Raw genomic sequence first — 16,785 nt, 5'->3', positions numbered from 1 at the left:
CTCCTGATGCGCCTCCCTTTCTTTTATTCCACCACCGTCCTGCATATTTTCACGCTGCCCCCCCCCCCCCCCCCCGTTTCTTTTCCCTCAGCCTCTTTCATTTCCTCCTGATCCTTCTTCTTGTTTTGCTGATCCTCAAGCTTTTCCCGAGTCTGGCCTGGTGACTGAGCAGCATTCCGCCAGTTCACTACCAAAGCTGGGTAGAAAGGCCCCAGAGCCAGAAAAAGGTGATGGCTACCTCTCTCTCCTCCTCGCATCAGACACCCTCCGAGAGCTGACCTCTAGTCAGCTTAGCACAATGAATGTTAGTGGATGGGATCAGCAAAAAAAAAAAAAAATCTTTTGGACTGACTATTTTTTTCAAATTTGAATCAAAAATGTGCTTAAACACAATCAAGCTACTTACTCCTCTAAAATATTCTAGCATTTTTTTCCTTCATTGCAACTGCATATTTACTGCATTTTTATTACATTCAAATAACCAGACCTTTTATCTTTAACACAATTGAGAGGAACTGCCATAACATAATATACAGTTGCATATTCACATCATTTACTGTTGCTAACGAGGGATTTTGCTTTCCCCAAATGTCATAACAAGTAAAAGGCACTGGTTGATGTCCTACCATTGCAGTGTCCATGGTTATAAATATGGAATTATTCAACACATGTAGAAATAAAACCAACAATAATTACAAACAACAACAAAGAGCCTACAATAATGCTGCACATATTACATGTATTATACGCATTCTAACAATATCCAGTACTATAACGATTAATTTATCACCTAACATTGGATTTAACGAAGTAAACACAATTGTTCTCCTACTTTTTACCCAAATATTTTCCCTGCTGCAAGGTCAGGTATAAACACAGTTTGTTCATGTGATGTCAGGATCTGAATTTCTGACAGTGTGTGGAGGCCAAATCTCCCCACAGGGGAGGGGATCTTAAGACCAAGGGTTTGAATCTCCAGATGTTCCTGCATTCAAGCAATGTAGCGCATCATGCATGTGATCAAATAAATTGGCACATAGCACTTCCATCAACCATCCTTCCCTCTACAGTCCCCCTGAGTTTCATATTTATAGCTACTTATCTTAATTCTTAGACCTCTTTACCAAATGACGCATTACTCTGGTAATGGAAAGTGAAATTAACCTTATCCAAAGCTTTCAGAAGTCATTGAAAATAGCGATATAAAGTGATTCTTATGTTAATTTCCGATGACCTGTCCCAATCTGGGACTCAAAGGTAGTCTTACTCATTATAAACGGTCGGGCTGTGATACGTGATCCACATCTGAGCTCACGCCCTCGTGCCGTGTTGTGTCGGCGGAAAGAGGAAGCATCTGGAGGCGTTTCTCGACAGTGCAACAGTAACTGCTGGTCCGTCACGCAGCATCTTGGCAGCCAGAGAAACAGCATTTGAAGAATGGTAGGTGAAACTGACACGTTTGATAGAATTCAGGTATTTTCATTTGTGACATTGATTATTTGTACATTTTTACTTCTTTGTTGTCTAACATTGCAACATAAATCTCCCATCCCCCACACATCTTGTAACAGGAAACTACAGTTTTTTTTGCAGGTTGCGGCAGAATCATTTCCTGGCCTCCATATGTCAAGATACTGTTATGACTGTTTACTGCATCGATGTGACGTGATGTACACATTTTCTTCATGCCTGGGCTCTAGTAGTATGTTTCTATTTCACTCTGCAGTCAAGCTCTTTGGTCGTGTGTGAGGTGGATGAAAGTCTCAAAGCTAAACTTAAAAAGTTTAGATTCCGAAAAGAGACAAACAATGCTGCTATCTTAAGTGAGTATTCCATTCTCGTCCCCACAAACGTCCCTCAGTACCACTGCATCTAATAGACCAAATAATCCTTCTTATTTCCTAGTGAAAATTGACATGATGAGACAAATTGTTGTTCTTGAGGAGGAATATGAGGCAAGTGAAAATTTGGTGCTTTAGAATGATGCATTTTGAGATGAAAAAGCATTTAAACTCGGCTTTATCTTTCAGGACATTTCGCTGGACGACTTAAGAAATGAACTGCCAGAGCGGCAACCCAGATATCCTCTCAAAATCGTAACTGCAAAGTCTTCATCTTTGTCTCGTTTAAATGCATGATGAGCATCGTAAGTCGTGCTTTGAGTTCCTTGACGGCTTCCCACATTCATTGTCTACAGCTACAAATACACCCATGCTGATGGAAGGGTGTCTTACCCTCTGTGTTTCATATTCTCAAGTCCAATGGGTAAGTAATTCACATTGACAATTGATTCCAATCATAAAAAAATAATAATTTTCAGCTAATATAGTAAATTAAACTCTTAAATTAAAATCTTTCCACCTGGAGAAGGGATGAATTCATACAATATCAAAAATAATTGTTGAGGTCTTGGAAAGATTATAATAAACCTTTTTACAATTGAAGGATGTAAACCAGAGCAACAGATGATGTATGCAGGCAGCAAGAATCAACTGGTCCAAGCTGCAGACCTCACAAAGGTAATTATCTCAGAAATGATGCTCTGTATTTCTACATTCATGAAAATAATCTCTGTCTCCAGGAATTTCAGGTTGTAAACTAGAATAAACCATAAAACTGCAGCGTCAGAGGTGATAGCACTGCCTTGGTCAAGATGGAAATATTTGGTTTGGTGAGATGATTCATGAGTCATGTAAATGTATGAAATAGGATGATCTGAAACTTGCCAGGTAAGAAAAAGTGAGAAGAACGGTCAATTGAGGAAAAAAAGAAAAAAGTCTGATCAGAATTTAAAAAAAAAAAAAAAGTCGCCCCCTGTTGGACAAAGAGAGAATGCATTTTAAGTCACTTCCATATTGGCTACAGTCTGCAGAGTTAAAGCCAACATCTGCCTTTTACATAGTTTATTAAAAAATAAATAATAATTGCAAAATTACCATCACTTCCATCAGCATTAGCTTCATGTTGTGTTCACTGCTAATCCAACTAAAATGTAGGAAGTGAGAAACATGTCTAGACTTTTAAACATGTTTTTTTTCCTTAAATTTTTCCTTCAACACATTAACAAATAGCCTGAGGTTTTGTTTTTGGTTTTTTCCATGAAGTATCAAAAATATGATCAAATAATATTTTCTGCTTCACTCACAGGTCTTTGAAACAAGAAACGCAGATGACCTGACAGAGGAATGGCTGAAGAATCAGCTGGCATTTTTCCGCTGAACGTACTTACCAAAAAATGCCACAATCTCTCATCCGATCGCGCTTTTTTTCTCCCCCATTTTGATTGTTGTGAATGTTACTGCTAATAAACAAATTACTGTGTACAAATACGTTTTTTTTTTTTATTTAAATTTTTTTTTTTATTGGAACCTTATGAACTCATGACCATCCATCATCAGCTCTGATGTTGAGACTTGGAACGACGGGAGACCATCCAACAGTCCCAACCTACGGGCAACTTGAAGACAACTATTACCCTAAATTGTGCACTACCATCCTGTGTCAAAATGGACAAAAAAATAAAACCCTTCGATACCGAGATTAGAAAACGTCACCTGCAATTTATTATCATCTTCAAAAGCGATAACACGATGACCTGTGAAGGGCTGAAAACATTTTACATGATGCTGTAAATAAGATCTAAGAGACAAAAAACAAGAGGAATGATGTACAAATAGCTACTGGTGCGTGAGCGAAATCTACTAATAAAAAGTGATTGAAGAGAGTTGTCCCGGGTCTTAAAGTCATGAGCATCTCTCAAACAATGTTCGTATTTGTAATGGTGAGTTTAAAGCCCAAAACTGACCTAGAGACATTGTGACACCGCCACGTTTGGTGCCGAACATACAGCTATGACAGGTGGTCTTCACCTCCGTCACTGGAGTCTCATTCACTGTCACTAGCGTCACTGGAGTCAGAGCCTCTCTCACTTCCGCTTCCACTCTGGTTCTGAGCCTCTGAGTGGTCACTGCTGCGGTTGCTGTGTGCCGGAGAGGCACTGCGACTCCTGCTACCTCCTTTGTTCCTGCCTTCATCCTCGCTTCCACTCCCCTCATCGCCGCTGCTCCGCGCCGAGTTCTTGGGCTCGTTGTCGTCACTGTCGTCGTCGCTACCAAAGATCTCTTCCTCATCCCGTAATTCTCTGGTCCTGTCCTCGCCGCTCTCACTTCCGCTGGCACTTGATTTCCTCCTCCTCTTAACTCTGTCCTCTTCTTCGTCGTCATCCCTTTGTTCCTGTTCGTCATCATCGCGATCAGAGTCACTACCAGAATTCTCTGCATCGCTGCCACTGCCTTTGTCTTTCTCGTCACCTGAAGGAAACAAATCAAACACGATATAATTCAAAACACGATTTAGCAGCCAAACTGACCTGAGCACAGCTAGGAGAACTTCAGGAGGTAGAAAACAAAAGAGCACTGACCCGAGTCCTGCATGTCTTTATCCATGTCCATGTCTTCCTCTTCGTCTTCAGGCTCGTGGTTCTCCAGCTGAGCTTTCCGTGCTTCCTGCAAATAATATTGAGAGGTGACATCAGCCCCTGGTCAAATCAGCACTGTGGTAAACCGGCTTAATGATGTGCCAAAACTCAGAGTAGAAAGTAAAGTATTAATCAAAATCTCATGACACTGAAATAAAGAGGAGAGCAACACTGACCTGGGCTTCCAGCTCCTTCTCATTCATATCTCTGTGCTTGCACACCAGCACAGCGTTGGTGGTCGACTGGGCTCCAGCCTTTGCCCTCCTCTTGCTCAGACGCACTCTGCAAGACACAACAGTAGTTAATAAAAGACACAAACACTATTCCTTCAAAGCCCAAAGCCTGTGACGACATCTGGGCACTCGCACAACCACCCTCTAAATGGCCCTTCCAGCTTGTTTCCATTGTTGTGCAGATGTTGCAACCACCTCTCTTCCCTCAAGCTGATCGTTAACACCCTTATTTTGGCACGCTCTGCTCATTGATGACTCAAAATTATGCTAACTTGTGAGGTTGTTTTGGACCAATCAGTGACAAGCCTCCTGCAGCGGGAGCTTATTCCTCCTCTGACAACAAGTCTGAAAAAGGTCCTACTGACACAACCTGTGGTTTAGTCTTTCGATTTCAGTGGGTTACCTCGTTTCCAGCTCATTGTAGTAAACGCCATCTCCATCTCTGAAGATAAAGAAGTAGTTCTCTTCATAACCCTTGCTGGCTTTGTTCTTCACATTCCAGTTGTATTCCCTTGCAATCTTGTAATCATACCTGGAAAAATGGATTCAGACTTATTAGGGCTCCTGAACTTTTTTTTTTTTTTTTTAAACAATCAAAGTAAAAACTTGGTTATTAAATGTTTTGGAGGGATTTTGACTCACAGATCCTCTGCCATGTAGTCCACGCCCTCATCACAGTCTCTCTTGCGCTTGCGAAGCGTTTCTTCGTTGGGAAGGAAGTAGGCCACGAACTGATTTCCTTCCTCATCCATCATACCTCTGTAGCACAGAGCCGCATGGAAATTAAGTAAGTGTTCATGTAAAATGTTGCTGTGGCAACACAAATAGAAAACAACAGATACGGCAGTTACCTGATCATGGCCTGAGACATCATTTCCACCCCTGCTGGTCCTGATACGTCTTTAGGTGCAGGGTCAGAGTCAAAGATGACCTGAGCACACGGGTTGATCCACATCTGGGGAGGCACAACACAAAACATTAGCACCAAGAGCCAGAACCACAGCTGGACTTCCCTGAAATACACCGGCGGACCAAAGACATTTAATAAAAAAATGGTTTAGAAGCTTCAGTGGCCTGCAATTTCAAAATCCTCCACAGACTCCAAACATCAGAGAATAAAGGGATTCTGGTGAAGTAGGGAGGCTCACCTTGAAGTCTGGGAACACAGGTAACACCTCCACAGGAGTAACTCGAGGTTTGCTGTAGTGCTGGGCAATCTGAAGTCAAAGAGCAGCAGGACTTCTCAGAAATGTGAAAATGTTACCACACATCTATCAAGGTGAAAATGACAGGACAACAAGCTCCCTGTCTGGAACATGTACACGTGACGGTTGATCTCTCAGGCTGAATGAATAATGCTCTGTACAACCAACAGATCACTTCTCTTTGAAACAGAAATCTTCCTCATACGCTGGACTGCAGCGCTTTTTTTTTTTTCAAGATGAAGAATTCACGCAGCCTGGAAATCTTCTCACTCACAGATTTCTGGGCGTCCTCGAAAGTCTTCTCAATGGCAGAAATCTGACTGTCTCTGTCCTTGTAGATTTCTTCTTCTGTAAACTGCTGTTTGACAGAAACTCCGATCCTACACACGAAACAGACTCAGGTTGAAGTCACACACCTTTCTACCAAGAGCAGTCTTCCTTCACCTCTTCTCTTTTTTTTTTTAATTCAGAAACTTTGTAGTCATTTTCTAGCAGAATCTTACCGCTATGGAATGCAAGAAGAACCTACAAATGTCAAAGTATGTGATGCCAAATCACTACACCGATTTCTGTCTAATTGTAATTTCGAGGAATTATATTTGTTCATCAAATTTCAGTCAAAAATGGTGACATTTTACACCATACCTGTGTCTACATTTCCAAAATTGCTCAAGACATAACTGTGCATGGAAGTCAACATCATAACACCACCCAAACACAATGTTTGCTACACATGAATGACGAGAAAAACATGAAACCTTGAAAATTCCATGTTCACATTCAAGCATTTTCCAGGAATGCCAGCACCCGTGGGAGCCCTCATTTCCAGGTGAACATGTTTGACTGACTTACTTGACTTCCACTTTCTCATTGGAGACTCCGTATCTGTTGAACTCTGTGGAAATATATTCTGTCTTTCTCATCCACGGGACGACTTTGGCGTGTTGCTGGGATCTAACGGAAGGAGAACAAGATGAGATGCACGTCCGTCTAAATGCACCGTAACCACGTGACACTGCATCCTCGTGGTTTACCGTTTGGAACTGGACGGAGCCTGGATGTCCTCTTCCAGCAGCTTCTCATCAGCAGGGTCTAAAAGTACTGAGGATTGCAAAAGCCGTGTCAATCATTTGAATGAAAGGAATTGTATTAGGCACACAGGGAGAACGGCTTACTGTTGGGGTCGATGCGGTAGGTGTCGGGGTTGATGAGGTCAATGGTGACTCCCAGGTCGGGCTCAGTCAGAAGCTCGTGCTTGTGCTGCTTCTCTAGAGACGTGGCTTTATACTGTACAAATCTGCCACCGCAGGAAAAAAAAACAAACAAGCATCAAGCATGTGTCCGCCTGCCCTTCAAGGCCTCCCGCATGAGAATCGAACAGGGAGACATTTACCTGTGCTGATCAAACGGATACGTGATGAACTTGGGGTCAAAGGGGATGTCAGGCAGACTGTTGCAATATTTCACCCGACAAACCACTCCTGACCTGTCGAGGGCACAGAAGCAGAGACAAAGACAGTTCTGGCTTGTCATGGTCATTTCCACGCACCTCTGGATCCCATTCGTAGCACTAATTGACGGCACTTCAAAACAAGTGGTAATCTACTCACCTCTCTGGGACGGTTCTGTGAGATGACGGCCGGCTGGAAGTGAAAGGAGACATCAGTCAAACATGTTGATTTCTACCAACCCGATATTTTCACCTGCTTTTTCAGGCGGTTTGGGTTGACGTGACATGTTCTCCTCTGCTCTCTCTCTCTCTGATCGGTGCACTGTGCACGTGTGTGTGTGTGTGTGTGTGTGTGTGTGTGTGTGTGCGTGCGTGCGTGCGAGCGCACTGCATCCAGGGATGGAGTCTTCGCAAACCAGCAACAGAGGAGAATTGCATGATGACGTGGAGAGTGACAGGAAATGCCTTGCATAAACTGGATCAATAACATAAGCCTTATTAGTTTATTTAATAAAAGAACAAGGTTTAGACCTGACCCAGGGAAACCGACCTCATATGACTTCTGTTCTTATGTTGCGCTGCCATGTAAAATAAAATTAAATACAATTTACCTGACTTTCCAATGTAACGGGAGGGGAAACTTCCTTAATCACCCTCGGGACATTAACTTCGAGCAAAGCACTACAGTAATAGTTCTTTCACTTCACAACTTAAAGTTATCAGAATTTGTAAATGGAAATGGAACCCTGTCACAGTTTTTTTTTTTTTTTAATTTTATCATCTCTACTTATTATTTCAGTCCACACTATTTTATCACTCTTCTAAATGTATACTTTATTAGTAGGACTACTGAGTTTTTACAATACATAATTTATTTTTGTTCTATTGTCATCTTGTTTATTTCATATTGTACCTCTCAATTGTAAATCCTTTAGTGTCCGTTTGTCTCGGTGTTTGTTGCAGGGGAGAAATTGTCGCCTTCCCTTTCAAAACTCTTGCTCAGGTGCTAAACACCAAAAAACATTTCTTAAACTTTATGCGTGGTCAGTTGCATGGGAAATCCTATGAATGTCAAAATCTTTATCTCAAAAGTGCCAAATAAATAAAATTTCATTCACCGACTTGAGTTTTAACCTGTTGTCGTAACTTTGACTCAGTTAACATGCTTGCGTTCATTTCCCCCTTAAGGCTAGCTAGCTAACTAAGGCTAACTAGTGCTAGTATCATTAATGCTCACACATAATAGCCCGTTAGCCATCGCTTTACCGCGGACTCACTAGATCGCCGAATTTCGTTAAGGATTTAACTGGTTTAATTGTTAACAAGGAGACTGTTTGGTTAAGTGACGTTATCGCGACGTTTAGCATTTTATAGCTCGACTCTGCATGTAGTTTATTAGTCTGCTTGCCTTGCTAGGTTAGAATTCACTCATCAGCTTAACCTCAAATAACATCGACTGACCTGTGGTGGCATTTTTTTCCCCCCAAGAAGTGAACTTACCCGTGGCCGTCTTCTCGTTGTGCTTGTGTCTGGATCGTTGGAGCCATGTTTATCTCTGAGACATGAACCTGTTATCGCCAACTACTCACGCCTGAGTACCGCAAACTCCTCCCTTCAAATACAGTCAACGCGACTGTAACTAAAGAATACCTAAATAAAGGTATCGCACCGCTTTTTGTTCTTTCAAAATTTACCTCCCATCAGAAAGTGTTTGGCTCTAATCAGACAGGATGCTAAATCAGTAACCCGGTCTTGAAATCGGGGTCAGACAACGAGAGCAAGGAGTTTTGTTGTGAGCGCCCCCTGCTGTTCTGGCATGCACAGCACAGGCCTCGGTGTGATGGCCGCCTTCTCTTTGGCTCCTGAGGAGTTTCCTTCAAGTTTCCTCATAAAGAGCTCAGTGTTTCCAAAGGTCACACACAGGGACGCCATATATTTGCCTTTTAAATAGCTACATTAAAAAAACAAAAACGTTTTATATGCAATTTTGATTAAATGCTGATATTTACATTAACATTAAGAATAATTATCTTTAATTTGTTTACATTTTTTATTTTCATTTTAAGTCTTATTGCTCATCTTTGGCTAATGAAATACTATTTTGAGCAGCTATTCATTAGGAGATGCCTTGTAATTGTATAATAAAAATTGAAGAATATGTAAAAAAAAAAATAAAAAAAAAGTAAAAAAGAGCACGTCTGATGTTAAGATATCATCTCAGACATCTGGTAAACCAAACATGACCAATACCTGCCACAACCAATGACATGCCGGTGTTTTTGTTCATCCCCACGTCATGCTGTTGCAGAGGTGAGTTCTTATACATTTCTTTCTGAAATTCACAACTTTTTTCAACATCTTTGCCTCAAATATAAAAGGAAGCCAAGGGTCCATTCATTTTGTTCAAAAGGAAATCTATTTAATGCCAGGGAGCAAAGGGAAATAGAAAAGTGTCTCATGACTTCACATGTTTGCAAATGGTTACACATTTAAAATGAAAATTCCACCTTTAGTCTATTGATTTGAGAAGTACACGCTCTCTTCTTTAACATTCCTATTCACACAAATCTTATTCTAATGCCGATCCCAGAGAGAGAGAGAGTTGATCGTATTTGAGGGTTCTATGTGAGAAAAGTGTTCTATGATATTATGCCACCAATTCCGATACGTAAAACTACTTTTTGTTAAAGACCAATACGTCTGATTGTTAATAACATTCATGTGCCAAAGTGATAAGTTTACTGCAATCTGACACTTCAAACAGAAATAGCAGCAGATAGCAACAACTCCCATTGCATTGAAGGACAGTATGTTAGAATCACCATCTAAGTGCAAGCAGAGCGCATTTAGAAAGGTGCAACATACAGTTTAAAGACACAGAAAAATGAAAATTCTGAACCCAAGTGTTTGTGCTACACTAATTTTGCTTTCCCCAAAGTAAAAAAAAGAAAAGAATGTTACGATGGTGGGTGTGACACACTAAAGTCCTCAAGGACCTCCTTCGACGCCATGGCTGCACCGCTCACGCTGCAACTCCCCACCACCCGTTTTTAAGCGTAGACCCATATTCAACAATATCAACACAGACCATGCACGTCAGTGTGCCAGACAGTCAGTGGCGAGGAAATGCAGGCGCTGCTTTTCATTGCGGGTCACAAAACTGCAACCGTGTCCTTTCAGTGGAGGTCTCGTTCTTCTTCCGTCTCAGGTTTGCATCTCTCTCTGTATGTGGTTATCAACTCTGCGAGGAAAACACAGGAGCTGACACGTTGCACGTAAGAGAGACACACAGGTGACAATCAGAGTCGATACAAAGTTCTGACCTGCTCAACATGTAGATCATCTGTCCAGAATCATCTGCAAACACCCTGGTGATCAAAAGAGAGGTTCTGTTAAAACATATGAACCCACCAAAGCATTAAGAAAGCAAGTCAAGTGTCACATCAAGCAGTGGACGGGGAGGATGAGTCATGAATTGTTTTAGTTGGGTTTTTTTGGGGGCGGGGGGCACAGACGTTTATGTAAAAACTCTGATATTGATTTGTTGACATACATCAACAGGTAAATAAAAAAAAATTACAAAGTGCTATAAGACTAAAACAGATGATTTCATGGCACAACAGTTGTTGTTTTTCACTTCTACCAGCTCCGGACAAATTTGAGTTAGGATTACATCAAGAAAACTGAGATACTGTAATTCCTCAACGTCACGCTTCCTTTGCCTTTATGTCAAAAACAATTTTCAAAAGAGGAAGCGATTCAAAAACAGTTTACCATCAAAAATATGTGCGGCACACATTTGGGAACCTGATCATTCCTGAGATAAGGAATGGCTGATAACTTTTTTTGAGGGTTGGGAAGACAAAATAAAAACTGGAAAACCACTCTGAAGAGATAATGTGGAGAAACCAAAGCCGTACCCATCTCCCCAGTGGTAGAGCGCACGGTCCTGGTAGAACATGGAGAGGAACAGCCACACACTTATTGTCTCCACCCAGAAGATGACAAACAGGAACCATAGTGACGAGAAAAGGATTTCACACAACATCCTGGAGCTCTGAAAAAACAAACAAACCCCCCCCCCCCCAAAAAAAAAGATGAGTAAATAATCCAATTATGAGGATTTCATGCATTTTCTGTGACTTTTCAACTCGGAGTCTCACCATAACAACTACATCCTCACCTCCACACATTTTTGTAAAAAAGAAAAAAAAAACTGTGCAATGAATAGAACTAAAAGAATGAAACGTGATACAGATGGTGAGGCATATTTTCTTCCTTACTATCATTCTTCTTGCTGTATATTGAAGTTTATCTTGTGTTCGAATATAACAATTACAGTACTGAACACAATTTACTGGTGCTGTTGATCACGATTTGGCTAATTAGCATTACATAACGTAGCATTAGCCTAAGTTTCACACTGAAGTTTTAATTTAAGGAAAAGCTTTGTACACTTGTGACGCAACTTGCTCTATTCATAAATTATATTTAATAGATTAGGTGGCTGCTTTGTAAATCGAAATCTTTACAACCGTGTAACGTTGACATTAGTCTCGGAAGACATGTTGACAAATCGGCTAATTCCCAGTTTCTTTTATCAGCATTAACATTTTACTACACATAAAACGTTGTCAAACATTGTAGCTAACATAGCAAATAGACGCAAGTGACTCCAGCTATTTATTTGTCATTCCTCGGCTCATTTAATGTGTTTCAGTGGTAATAACATCCATTAGCCAGCTATTTTAGCAGCTAGGAATCGAGCAACACATCATTTAGTTATAGTTTAGTCGTGCTAGCCTGCTAATGCTAGCTAGCCCGGGTGTCGCGTACTTTGTGAGTCCATCTTACCCTTCCATTTTGCATTAAACAGTAATAAATCACGTCTTAACGCTTGTTTATGGTTCAATGCGTCGCCAATACAGAAATTCATACACACGAAGGTCAACTTGGTTATTGTTGAATTTCACGTTTTTGTTTTTTTGCTTTGAACGTGACACTGTTTTGAGGCCACATTCAATCACAGACGTTAGCTTTACAGTCAGAATTCACATTTAACCGTGTACTTACTCAAATGAAACCCTCTGGAGACGGCATTCCTCTTATTCCTCTTTCAGGTTTGGCTAAATATTAACTTTTGTTTATCATGCTCGTCACACAACACGCCGCATGCGTTTCCGGACCAGTGTTAAGATTGGTTTAGGTCCCAAACTCTGGTTCCCGGACCAACAGAGGTCGTCTCAGACCCCCCCTGTAATAATGTTGTATGGTTATGACCCATAATATCAATTCCAAGAAAAAAAAACCCACAAGGCAGGTTATACTAAAATTACTTTATTACAGCTGATTTCTGTTCAATATCCCTCTGCCAACACAACAGTAAATACAAACAAAATAGTAAATTTGATCCTATTCTTCTGTTTAATGAATATTTTTACACAATTTAAATCCACTTTTAGTACTTTACCATCTCTTATGTAGTATCTTCATAAACTCCCAGACAGTTCCACCATCTATACATTTTAATACAGGTTATGAGTTGTAGTGGTAATGTGCCAAAAAAGAATACTGACGTTTTCAAAGAAATGCAGCCGCTTTTCATTCATTGTCACCATGCCATCTTTTCGAGCCTTATGCTGGTCACTACACAAGACCCAACAGTATGTTTCATAGCTTCAGCCCAGTGATGGTGTAAATCCAGATGGTAATTGGGCTTGGCAACTCTGGTATGGCACAGTGTTTGACCATAGGAAAGCTCACCACATTCTCTGTTGCCAATTCTCATTCACAATCCCATCAGCTTTCAGTCAGTAGGACAAGATTTGACATCAACTTTTAAAAATAAAATAAAATCCGTTTTGGTGGAGTGGTCTTATGACGGACAATGATAAACAACAATATCCAGACACAAATGAAATAAAAGTGAACAAAAAGTGTGCATACAAACTTGAGGGTTGGCATTTAGGTGAGGTTTGAATTATCCAACATTCAAACTCTGGTCTTGGCTTTTGACTTAAGGTAGGATCCCAATAATAAAAGATACATTCCCCTTTTCGTTACCAAATATTACGAAATAAAGATGAATACAACCTGTTGTGTTACAGTAGCTGGAACAAGTCACTTGGCATTAAAACAAGTTTTGAGACCACCAAACCATATGTAACTTGATAAAATGCATACTTTCTTGCTAGGCAGGATATATACACGTGGAAAATCAAAAACCAAACCTCTTTACAGAAAGACCCCAGCATGTTTTCAGTGTGATAGGAAGTGAAAGGAGATGTGTGACCCAGAGACAACCAGTTGGCGAGTTTTTGTTTGAAGATGACAGCAAGAACTGTACATGCATATGAGGCATCTAGTTGGTGTACACAACCACGTAATTGCCCAATAAGCTACGTCCAGATCGCTCAACATCACTTTGATAGGTTTGCTATCGTCACTTGTGGTCTCTCCGTTAAATAAAACCGTTTCATCAATACAATATCAACATATGGACATTTAATTCCAGCTTAAGAGAGTCATCATCCTTAAAGGCCTTTCCAATCATTTTGAGATCTTCTGTACGAGGACGTTTGCCTCCCTTCTACAGAGGCGGTAACAAAGCACTGAAAGGGCAGCTCCAATGACATTTCACCACCCACAAACGAAATGAACTGACAGAAACAAAAATGATCCCGAGGGGAACTGCTGAGGTTATCAAAGGAATTACCTAAGTGCTTTTTGCCACATTTATCCATTTGTATTTGCCCGTTCTGACACAATGCGCATTGAATTGACACTCATATCTTACAATGTCATCCACATGTTTGATTCAGTCACCCTTCATCAAGGGTTCTGAAGAGATGGTCTACCTTTTTTTTTTCTTTTTTCTTTTACTTAGCACCTTTTAATTATTCTTATTGACGTGTAACAGTGTTAGTTTTCTAAGTCGTGCCAAGCCTGCTGTCATGGTCATGACGATTACCTTACAGGAACATGCCATCTTTTGGGTAAATGCACATATTTGCCATCCCAACCAGCCAGAATAGTAAATAGCCGTCTCTCCTCTCTGCATGCAGTTGGGAGCTGTGACCCACAGATCGCTAATTAGCTTAGCACAATGAATGTTAGTGGTAGGGGAGTATTAGCATACCTCTGTCACTTCATCAACAGATCAGGTTCAGGATCTTAGTTGGTCAAGGAGTAATGGTCCTCTTCTTTAGAGAAGTGAATCAGATGACTGTTAACGCAGGTGAGCGCACCTGCCCAACCACTGCTATTCATTGCGCTAATCTCATTACCGGTCAGCTAGTTGGTCAAAGCTCCCTCACAGAGAAGAGACAGGAATCTATGTCCTTATCTGGCTCTGGGGAGAACAGCAAATAAGCACACTTCTCAAAAAACTGGCAGGTTCCTTTAAGCTACTGCCTGTACATTATGGTTAACTTGGTTCAGTTTGTTCAGGAGAACAAAACACATAAAACGCGTGCACATTTTATGTTCATTCAAAAGTCAGCATAAACACAGAGCACAAAATCAACAGCTAGTTTCAAAGCACCAACGAGGGAAAATGGCTTAACTCACATACTGTATGTTACCATACAACAGGCTCTGTCTGTACTTGGGACAATGCTCCTAAATATGACAGCACAGGTTACCTCGACAACTCTTCCCAACAACATATGTACCAACAAAACACTTGTCTACCAGGTGCTTTGCAAAAAGAAGTCAAATATTAAATTTTACAAATATTTAGCTGTATAAAGTGCTTTCACAAGGCAGCAGTTTTAAAAGGCACTAACAAAAATTAAGATTTCAATACAATGATTGTTTTTGAAGGCAAATGTGTACAATGACATTCTCTATGATGGGGGGAGGAGTACCACCACTCAAAAAGAGTTAAAAAATATAGAGATATGTACTATGTGTTTTCTACTTCTCCCAATTTATAAGACTTCAGCCAACTTTACTGCATACACAAATAATAAGTCTAAAGGAAAGTAATTGGGCCATCTGGAACTAAAACTGCAGGTATGTAACAGAGTTAAAATGGACCTAATGAAGCATATAGCACTGACCTCAAAGGTCTGATTAGATTTTATATTAAAATATTAACATGTAAGACTGAATTCTATCATAAAGGGTTAAAAAGGCACAGTAGTAGTGTTGTAGCATACACCTGAAATATTAGTTTATTTGGTTCGGATTTTATAGTCTCATTTTGGCTGATGATGGGTAGTAGAACTAGTGACAAAAGGAGGCATCTAATTTTTCAGAATGACCATTACAGCAGGCTGGTATCGCAACAGCAAAGCATCGTCACTTATGACTGCTGTGTCTTTAACCACCATCAGTATCGGCCAGTGTATAACTGAATAAGAAGTGGGTGAGGGGAGGGGTGGGGCAGGGCCTTCTAAACAGAATTAGTGTACTGTGATTGACACACGTCAAAGGCTTCCAACAGTGTTTCATGTGCAAAAGGAGAGCGATGGCTGTGTATAGCAAAGAACATGTACTTTTAAGAAACATTCTGTAGGGGAAAAATGTAAATAAAACGATGGGGGCATTACTTAACTTGTTGACACACAAAATGCTTATGTAACACAAACCTAAGGTCCTGTATGCATGCTGATAATCTGCTGTGAGGAGGGGCTGTGCCTCTTTCAGCCCTTTTGACCTGAGCAAAATTTATTCAATGACACATCCACATCTGTACACGTGAGAAATGGAGGGGGAGGTGTAGCAGAGAGACAGTGCTGCAGAGCTCACCCATAACTCTGTCCTGCTGTGATTTTTCATCTCTGTACTCAGCCTCGAACTCGGGGGGAGGGGCTGGCAGAGGATTTATGTGTAGGAAAGGTGTGACCCGTTAGATATTTGAGAGGTGACACTGGTACTCCTGCTCATGCCCTGCTCGTTGCGCGCTCCTGTTGGTGTCCTCCCCATTGCTTGGGGGCTGTTTTGTACACCTCCACTGCTGCGAGAGACTAGGGATACTGCTGATGGATGGCCCCATGGCTGCGGACCCCCACCTCCCTGCATGCCTTGCCCCCAGCCTTGGTGCATAGGTGGCCCTCCTGGACTGGAGTAATAGTGGTGATGGCTGCCTTGGTGGCTTGACCCTGGACCCAAGCTGCCACTGCCCCAGTGTGGCCCTTGAGAGCCCCCTGATGGATGCTGATGCTGATGGTGACTCCAGCCTCCTGGAGCCCCGGGAAAGCTATTGCTCAGGGCCTCTGGAGAGATGTTTGATAGCACCATGTTGCTGAAGCCAAGGCGCATACTCTCCGAGTCAAAAGCCTCAATTTCTCGGGCTTGACGTTCCAGCAGACTCCGGATTCTCTCCAACCGATCATTCTGCAAGGACAACATCTCCTCTTCGATCTAAAGACAAGAAAATACTTTAATGACACTGTGTGAGGATTATATGAGGTA

General features: G+C 41.2%; 3 protein-coding genes and 1 long non-coding RNA gene across 7 annotated transcripts in view; 1 reads left to right on the top strand and 3 right to left on the bottom strand.

Annotated features, from left to right (window-relative positions):
• The first annotated feature begins 1,306 nt into the window (after window positions 1-1,306).
• Window positions 1,307-3,688, top strand: gmfg (glia maturation factor, gamma). Its single transcript, XM_086216649.1, has 7 exons — window positions 1,307-1,440; window positions 1,727-1,823; window positions 1,906-1,955; window positions 2,031-2,082; window positions 2,185-2,265; window positions 2,446-2,519; window positions 3,148-3,688. Exons 1-7 carry the CDS (start codon window positions 1,438-1,440, stop codon window positions 3,217-3,219), a joined length of 429 nt encoding a protein of 142 aa, XP_086072775.1. The 5' UTR covers window positions 1,307-1,437; the 3' UTR covers window positions 3,220-3,688.
• On the bottom strand, window positions 3,541-9,126 carry paf1 (PAF1 homolog, Paf1/RNA polymerase II complex component). The gene is made up of 14 exons (XM_086216648.1): window positions 8,866-9,126; window positions 7,526-7,558; window positions 7,309-7,401; window positions 7,091-7,212; window positions 6,950-7,016; window positions 6,768-6,869; window positions 6,190-6,295; window positions 5,859-5,927; window positions 5,562-5,665; window positions 5,353-5,469; window positions 5,114-5,242; window positions 4,654-4,759; window positions 4,421-4,505; window positions 3,541-4,310 (listed from the first exon to the last, which is right to left on the bottom strand). The coding sequence occupies exons 1-14, from the start codon at window positions 8,910-8,912 to the stop codon at window positions 3,886-3,888; spliced, it is 1,605 nt and encodes a 534-aa protein (XP_086072774.1). The 5' UTR covers window positions 8,913-9,126; the 3' UTR covers window positions 3,541-3,885.
• Window positions 9,127-9,768: 642 nt separating this feature from the next.
• On the bottom strand, window positions 9,769-12,596 carry LOC147255034 (uncharacterized). The gene is made up of 4 exons (XR_015118212.1): window positions 12,439-12,596; window positions 11,286-11,422; window positions 10,689-10,733; window positions 9,769-10,606 (listed from the first exon to the last, which is right to left on the bottom strand). It is a non-coding gene; the product is annotated as an uncharacterized LOC147255034 (long non-coding RNA).
• A 101-nt stretch (window positions 12,597-12,697) lies between these two features.
• taok1a (TAO kinase 1a) overlaps window positions 12,698-16,785 on the bottom strand; it is a 17,225-nt gene continuing 13,137 nt past the window's right edge. For all 4 annotated transcript variants that reach the window (XM_086216643.1, XM_086216644.1, XM_086216645.1 and 1 more), the window contains exon 20: window positions 12,698-16,734. In XM_086216643.1, coding sequence (XP_086072769.1) covers window positions 16,195-16,734 — 540 coding nt within the window. In that variant the 3' untranslated portion in view covers window positions 12,698-16,194. The remainder of the gene's footprint in view (window positions 16,735-16,785) is intronic.

Source organism: Aulostomus chinensis, chromosome 10, assembly GCF_037954235.1.
Source record: "Aulostomus chinensis isolate RoL2024-O1b breed Wild chromosome 10, RoL_Achi_v1.0, whole genome shotgun sequence".
Taxonomy (NCBI): Eukaryota; Metazoa; Chordata; class Actinopteri; order Syngnathiformes; family Aulostomidae; genus Aulostomus; species Aulostomus chinensis.
Note: the sequence above shows the minus strand (reverse complement) of the source record. Positions and strands in the feature narration are given on the sequence as shown.

What these genes read in the sequence shown, in the direction of transcription:
- gmfg (XM_086216649.1), top strand. An exon ending in GCCAGAGCGGCAACCCAGAT is followed by an intron (nt 2,083 to 2,184) that starts ATCCTCTCAAAA and finishes GGCTTCCCACAT; the next exon opens with TCATTGTCTACAGCTACAAA. An exon ending in AAGCTGCAGACCTCACAAAG is followed by an intron (nt 2,520 to 3,147) that starts GTAATTATCTCA and finishes CTTCACTCACAG; the next exon opens with GTCTTTGAAACAAGAAACGC.
- paf1 (XM_086216648.1), bottom strand. Translation starts at nt 8,912, where the DNA reads ATGGCTCCAACGATCCAGACACAAGCACAACGAGAAGACGGCCACGG. An exon ending in CAACGAGAAGACGGCCACGG is followed by an intron (nt 7,559 to 8,865) that starts GTAAGTTCACTT and finishes TTTCACTTCCAG; the next exon opens with CCGGCCGTCATCTCACAGAA. An exon ending in AGAAGGAGCTGGAAGCCCAG is followed by an intron (nt 4,506 to 4,653) that starts GTCAGTGTTGCT and finishes TATTATTTGCAG; the next exon opens with GAAGCACGGAAAGCTCAGCT.